Source organism: Montipora foliosa, chromosome 4, assembly GCF_036669935.1.
Source record: "Montipora foliosa isolate CH-2021 chromosome 4, ASM3666993v2, whole genome shotgun sequence".
Lineage (NCBI taxonomy): Eukaryota > Metazoa > Cnidaria > Anthozoa > Scleractinia > Acroporidae > Montipora > Montipora foliosa.
The window spans coordinates 49186093-49193675 of NC_090872.1; the positions used below are offsets into that span (position 1 = coordinate 49186093).

General features: G+C 45.3%; 2 protein-coding genes across 3 annotated transcripts in view; one reads left to right on the forward strand and one right to left on the reverse strand.

Moving 5' to 3' along the window:
- The window catches only part of LOC138000899 (uncharacterized), a 9558-nt gene extending 9510 nt beyond the window's left edge, over window positions 1-48 (forward strand). For both annotated transcript variants that reach the window (XM_068847571.1, XM_068847569.1), the window contains exon 7: window positions 1-48. This exon is cut by the window's left edge and continues 1214 nt beyond it. The gene's annotated coding sequence lies outside the window, so the exon portion shown is untranslated.
- Window positions 49-3861: 3813 nt separating this feature from the next.
- Window positions 3862-5963, reverse strand: LOC137999318 (uncharacterized). The gene is made up of 5 exons (XM_068845153.1): window positions 5888-5963; window positions 5186-5237; window positions 4906-5031; window positions 4452-4562; window positions 3862-4048 (listed from the first exon to the last, which is right to left on the reverse strand). The coding sequence occupies exons 2-5, from the start codon at window positions 5219-5221 to the stop codon at window positions 3935-3937; spliced, it is 387 nt and encodes a 128-aa protein (XP_068701254.1). The 5' UTR covers window positions 5222-5237; window positions 5888-5963; the 3' UTR covers window positions 3862-3934.
- Between the last annotated feature and the right edge of the window lie 1620 nt (window positions 5964-7583).

Here is a 7583-nt window from a genome sequence, read left to right on the forward strand (position 1 = left end):
TGTGCATGTTATTTCAGTTTTATTTGATTAAAATTGTTGGTTATTGTTTGCAAGGCTTGTTTGTTTACTGCTGTCAGCTCAGAGGTGTTTGATCTCTTTGATCACTGTAAACTGTATACAGTAATGACCATTAATTTTGTTCTTTATGCAGAAGAATAATTATTTCCATGTACACTATATTGCTTTCTGGGGTTAGAAACGGGAACTCCGCTTTTAGGCTTGGCTAAATCTGATCTAAATAAAGGTCAATTAGCAGGTCAGATATTATTTATTTATTTGTCGTGGTCAATGATACGCAGTCTGAATGGACTCCCGCGAGTTCAGGCGTTCCTCAAGGAACTGTGCTAGGCGTTGCTCTCTTTAACCTCTGTATTGATGATATGGCAAGCGATTGATTCTATCCGTCGTTTTGTTGTCGACTACATGCCTACTATTTTTCGCTCTTTAATGAATATGCGGGAAAAGCAGACCTTAACTAGTGTTATTGAGATCCAAAAAGAAAATTGGGAGTGACCACGCATTTTTCGAAGATAATTTATCAACAATATTTGTAAAAAGCTCTACAATACAGAGCAATGTATGGGGTTCTTTTCCAAATCGAAGCTTAATTATCTCTGAAAAATGCATGGTTACCCCTTAGGGGTTAGGGGGTCACAGCTCCTTTCCTGGGGGTTGCTACCGCGTGAGAACAAGGCCGTTCAGGCCGTTCTCCTATATGCAGAGCATTCCCCAGGGACGATGAAGACTAACCACCTCATTACACATGCATATCTTTGGGTTAGGGGGTTTAGCTCAAAATCGGGGAGAGCTAGAGCCAAATGACAGGTTTTTCTCAAATGTGTAGAGCATTCCCTAGAGACGATCAAGAGTAACCAATGTCATATTTGCATGTAACTTTTCACTGGCCCAATGCATTTCAAGGGCTTAGAGGGTCCCAACTCCTTTCCAGAGTGGCTGCTACCAACGTGAGAACAGGCTGTTCTCCCATGTGCGGAGCATTCCCCAGGGACGAGGAAGACTGACCAATGGTACCACAAGATGCGCCATCTGATGGCGAATGCATTTCTTGGGGTTAGGGGGGCCCAGCACCAAACCGGGAGGGGGGGGGGAGAAAGCCGAAAGACAGTTTTCTCTGTGGTATGTAGAGTATTTCAAAGGGGCAATGGAAAGTAACTAATAGCATATTTGCATGTAACTTTCCATGGCCAATGCATTTCTTGGGGCTAGGGTGTGTCCCAGCTCCTTTCCAGAGGGGGGGGGAGGGGTGCTACCACATGGAAACGGGCCGTTCTCCCATATGCAGAGCCTTCCCCAGGGACGATATAAACTAACCAGGGTTACCACAAGATGCGCATTTCCATGGCGAATGCATATCTTGGGGTTAGGGGGACCCAGGTCAAAACCGGGGGGATATATGGCAAAATAACAGGCTTTTCTCACATGTGTACAGCATTCCCTGGGGACGATGGAGACAAACCAATATCATATTCGCATGTAACTTTACATGGGGAATGCATTGCTTGGGGTTAGGGGGTCTCAGCTCTTTTCCGGGGGGTACGACCAACTGAAATCAAGCGGTTCTCTCATGTGTACATGATGGAGACTAACCAATGGTATCACGTGATAGCCCCTTCGATGGTGCATGTATATCTGTTACTAAGGGGGTTACAGCACCAAACCGGGGGGAGCTAGATGCCAATGACCACTTCGCCCCAAGGTGTTCCTGCATGCTCAGCCGAAGGTGGTACGGTCAAACCAACAAAACCAAGGGATGCGTCGTGCGACGCTGATTCGCTCTGACGTAGTTGAAAGGGCGCAGCTCTTAAGGGGGGGAAATGGCAAGGTCCCAAAGATCGCAACTTTGCAGTGCTGTCGATTATTCTGCGGGGAACAAAAGCAAAACCAACCCAACCAAGGGATTGCCCGTAACAAGACCTATCCTCATGGTCCGATCTCGCGCTCTCCGATCAAATCCGGGGGGAGTTAGACCCAGAAAACCGAAAACCAGTTTTTCAAGTATAACCCCCCGAGATTTAGAATCCGGCCAATCCGAGAGGAACCGTCGTGGAGCCAATGTGGGGCACGTCACGTGACCGAAGGAGGAGTTCGGGGGGGCACTTTTGTCTCAAAATAAGGGCGTTCTCGGGACTCTGGCACGTACAGGTCGATTCGCCCTGGGGCGAAACGGTGCCAAAAGTTGTTGGGCAAAGGGCTCTTGGTGCATGGGCAGTGGGGTCTCAAGGGAATAAAACGCAGGAATGTTACAGACATAAAACGGTGCACAGGATACCCAATGTAACACAGGGTGCCCAAACTTCGTCACGTGATAGATCTAGCCGAGACCTTTCCAACAGTATATCGATATTTGGGATTAGTTCCACAGAAAGCCGAAAAAAGGTTTTGGGGAACTTGGCCGTGCAGATCCTGTGTTAGTTTAAGTTCCACACAAGATTTGAAACCCTTCAGAAGTCGATTAGAGTAAACGTCGCCAAGTTTGATACTCTACGAGGCTCAAACTGGGCATACACCCGCGGGCGGGGGGGGGGGAGAGAGCCGAAAGACAGTTTTCTCTGTGGAAGGGGATCAGGAGATTCAGCTCGTGAAATAAGGGGGGATTATATAAAACCCGGGGGAGTTTTGGCCCAAAAACCCGTTTCTCTATCGTATGCAGGGCGTTCCCTATGGACGACAGAGTAGCCAATAGCATATCTGGATGTAACTTCCCATGGGAAATGCATTTCTTGGGGCTAGGGGGTCCCAGCACCAAATCAGGGGGTGCCACCACGTGAGAACAGGCTATTCTCTCGTATGCAGAGCATTTCCTAGGGACGCTGAAGAAAAACCAATGCCACCACCAGATGCACCACACCATTTTGCATGTTTTTCTATGGGTCCGGGGGTCCTGGCTGTCCAGGGAGGGAAGTTACGGCCCAAAAACGTGTTTTTCTCACGCGTGCAGACTCTTCGTCACGAGTCACAGAGAGGCGGAGATCACGTCTGGCGCCCGGGGTCACCGTGGGACCGATTCCCGGGGACTCGGGGCGGCCTGCAGAGTCCAATAAAAAAAAAACCCTTCCCGCCCTGGGTCAGGGCGCAGGAGGGGCCTTCCCTTGGAGAGTTGGAATGATTTTTTCCTGGGCCCAAACGGGCCAGATTCTCGCGTGTATGACCGGGAATCGGCCCAAACGGGCCACTTTTACCCTTGTCCGACCGGGAATCGGCCTGACTTCTGCCGAAGGGAACTGCATGCTTCCCGTTGGAATTTTTGCTCAGGCTTTTGGTGCATTGAGTTCCTGTTAAATCACTTTTGACCTTTGCATATTGATCCCAAATAAATTGTTCGGTGAACTTTACTGGCCTACCACGCCCTAATATGTATCCGCGTGTCCGTTTAGTAGCACGGTGGGAAATTTTGCCTATTCAAAAGGTGTTCGCTATAGTGTCCTATAGAGGCTGCGCACACATAGCTTGCCAGATAAAGCCACAATTAAGGTGATATCCTTTTTTTGTAGCGTGACAGTATCGTGGCATTTATATAAAATGAAATTGCTGTAGCACAGTTTTGGCACGGAAAAGTCAACATATCGGTCAGAGGGTTCCGGATATCCTGCGACATCATAACATGTTTTTAACTTGTATGGGAGGGTGTAATACATTGTGACAGAAATTTAAATTTTGAACCCCTTGTCTTAACCCTCGGCAAGGTTTTCGGAACATAAAATGTGTTCGAGTTGCCCTTGACGTAAACGATCGATCTGCTTTTTTGCCAAAAAAGTCATTTATTATTGAGTGATTGGTGAGTTGCATTTTCCACATCTTATATAAATTATAATTTGATAAATTCAGTTTAACTCTTGCAGACACCTCAAAGCACAGTCTAATGTAAGAACATTCGTTATATAAAAAAAAATTGGAATAAAGTAAAGTCAGCTAGCTAGTCATCTTCATCTGTTACTTCTCCTTGGGGATTTATTTGACTTGCACCAAGTAAACGTTCCACCGTATGGCGAGAACAGCCTTCTCTGGTCATCATGACATATACAATTGCCTGTCAAACATAACAAAAGTATTTGTGAGATGTGGTCCATAGTAATTCAACTAGTATGCTTATGTTTAATATGGTTTCATATCAGATTAGCGAATACGTTGGTGTCGTCCAGCGCGGTGTGTGAATAAAATTAAATTGCACGAGTAAAAGAATTAGGGAGAACCGAGTAGGTTGCCACAATTAGTTAAGAAATGTGTGGAGAGAAAAATCTCAGTTAAATGGAATTGCAAAATCTCGTCAGTTTATGTTGCAACTAAAAAACTGATGTTCAGATTTCCACAATTAATGTTAATGATGAAATGGTATATGAAATAAATCATAGCTTCACTTGACAATTAATGTTGTAAGTAGTAGCAAAAGAACCGGGAAACAATCCAATCGAAGTAGTACTGATATGTTATACCTCAGGAACCAAGACAGACAAAACGTAGCTACACGTCCTTGTGTTGTGTTGGTTGAAATCAGACCAAAATTCTGGCAAGAAGGATTGTACTTCTAAGGTAAATCGCCGAATCTGAAAATGAAGAAACTTTGAAGTCGTCACATACATAACTTTTCCAATACATAGACATTTTGTTCGTGTTTTTTCCAAACATTCTCTTACTAGTTTAACGGGAACGTCCAGAGAGGAAGGGGAAGGGGTGAGAGTGGTTAGATATGTTCTTTGTAAGTACGACATTATAAACAGAAAAAGACTAAATTTTTGGTGACACGTAGCTTGTGAAACCACTCAGCTGTGGGTTTGAATTGTCATCACAAACGTCTTCCGTCCTGATTTCTCTAAATGTTAACGCTGGATTTTATACCATTGTAAGAAAGTTTAGCGTGTTTTAAAGACAGGTTCGAGACATGCATACCATTGAAGATGAGAAAGGGCCGCAGATGGCACAACTTAAATGCAACACGTCTGATTGCTTGTTTCTGTTGAACAACGTGTGCCTCTTGCTGGCTGTATTAGCGTAAAGGATGTTCTTTAAATGACCCTATAAATATTACAAGGATCGTTACGGCTAAAACATTCCTTCCGGATCCCAGTAAAGTAAAGTTGAGGGGATCTTACAAAGACCACAGTAAAAGGTGGATAGAAGCAAAACAAGAAAAGTGACAAATGAAAAAGAAGACTACTGTACGTTGTACCTTGACGCTGGAAATGTCTGGAGATAGCAGCGACATTCTGGATGGGTAGTTCCTTCAAAGAAAATTCAAGCGACAACAAGTAAGTAGGATGTAAGTCTATGTATTTAGCATATCCGACAGGTTATGTTCATTTGATAAGAAGTGTGAAGAAATCGGACCGCATCAGAGATACACGACATCAAGAGGACGGCTAGAACTCGATAACCTGGTGGACTCATCACAGCTCAAGGAAAATTAATACCCCTTCCACACGTATCCGGATATTTGTGAATACGTAGGTATGGCGTTCTAAGAAACAAAAATAGACGCTACTCCACAAGTAGACAATAGGCTGGCGAGGCGAAGGCGGATAATTTAAATGTAGGACGTCAAAGGATGGACCCCAGGCTTAAGAACACATGCGCGCATGTTCTTTATGGAGGGCGATTGCACTCATGCGACTCGAAAACGTCAAGGATTTTACAAATACTTATCAAAAAATACATCCATCTGTTTTAAAAACATCCGGATTCGTGTGGAGGGTACCTAAGGCAAAAATATATTATTCCTATTTTGTTGAGCCAAAGACTAATGGCTACCTTTAGGCAGCGAGTGGTTATCGCTCACGAATATAGACTTTTGAGTGAGGATATCTTTGTTCGACTTCAAAACCGCCTAATCTGGCCGCAATGTATATTTTCACCCCAAACGTAACAAACTTACGATTTATCGAAGTTTTCCACACTGCAACCACAGACATATCTACCCCGCGGTGCTGTCTGAATGCCAACACATTCAAAGTGAACCACTTCTCACAGTCGTCGCAATAAATCCATTTCAAGGTCTGCTTTTTTTGGGCGTCAGGTTCTTAGCAAAGATAAGCCTGGCAGCGCTCAGTGTGGAGGTCTCTTTTGCGCTTATTATCTCCACCATTCTGCCTAGTGGTCTGCTTTCTTTTCCTGTGCGCTGGATTGCTGTCCACGCTGGAGGACGGTACGTTGGATGTCTGTAGAGTTGGTCCTTCCACAGAGGAGCTGCTGGTAGTGGTAGATGATATCGGTAACATCATTGAAGGGGAGCTGATGGTTGCAGTAGAGAAAGGTAGTGTTGCTCGCACCGATGACGAGGTACTGGTGGTGGTAGACTCCAGTATCGTTACTGCCAACGATAAGGAGCTTCTGGTGGCGGCGGAGGGCTGACTAACGGCGGTAGAAATCGGCACCTTCAATGTTGGGGAGCTCTGAGTAGCGGCAGAAGTCGTTACCGTTACTGGGGGCAGTGATAATGTGTTACGAGTAGCGGTAGACACCGTCGCTGGCACCGATAACGAGCTACTGTTGGCGGTATTGCTCGGTAACGTTACTGTCACTGATAGAAAGCCCCCAGTAGCGAAGGAGGACGACGCTGTTACTGAGGAACTCGGAGTAGCTGTGGAGAGCGAAACCGTTACTGGCACCGATAGAGAGTTATTGCTGGCGGTGGATACGGGTACCGTTTCTCGCAACGACTGACAATTGCTGGTAGACGTGGAGGATGGTACAAATGTCAGCGGAGAGCTATCAGTGGTGGTAGTGCATAGCATTTCTGCGGTGGAGCCGATGGTGCCTGAGCTAGCGGGTAGTGCCACTGCAGAGCTAGTTGAGGACGTGTTGCTGTTATCAAGCTGAAAAACTAAATTGTCCTTTGAGGTCAGAATTTGGCGTAAGTTTCCTACTCCGTAGTTAGAAGGGTGTTTAAAGTCTATTCCCCCTGGCATGTTGGTGACTCTCAGACGAGACTGATTACGTTTGACGTCTTTATACGGGACTTTTGCAGATCTTCCAAGTAACTCACCTGTCATGAAAAAAAACACCAAATATTTAAGACAAAACTTTCTCAAGGACTTATTTTCTCTTCAGGAAATCTGAAGACGCGCGTTAGGAGAGTTCACTTATCAAAGTCGTCGAAGGCACTGGCTTCCCAGTGCTTCTCTTATTTAGCTTATTTGTTCGATTTACATGGCATAACGTTCACATGAAACTTAAATAATAGGAGAAGAATATCAGGGTCTAGGAAGCGCCGGCCTGAGCGGACTGCTTGGTGAGGAGGGGGATTTAGATATTTCAGTAGCGCCAGGTGGCCATAACATTAATATGGTTACTCACTGTATTTTTTGTTGAAAAGTTCTTGGACTTGGCGCCGCAAAAGCACTTTTTCTTCCTCACGAGATTGTCCTTTGTTGCAGTCCCCTTCCTGCAAAATAAGTTTGAGCACATGACGTAGGATACTGGATCAAGAAAGACATCTGCACTGGACGGATCTGAGCCGCACATTCAGGTAGCTCCAGAAGGAGAGGGGAGTGAATTAATGCGCCATTACTACAGAAATGAATTGGAACCATAATTTTAGACGGCAAATACCTTCTCCGTTAACAAAGGAA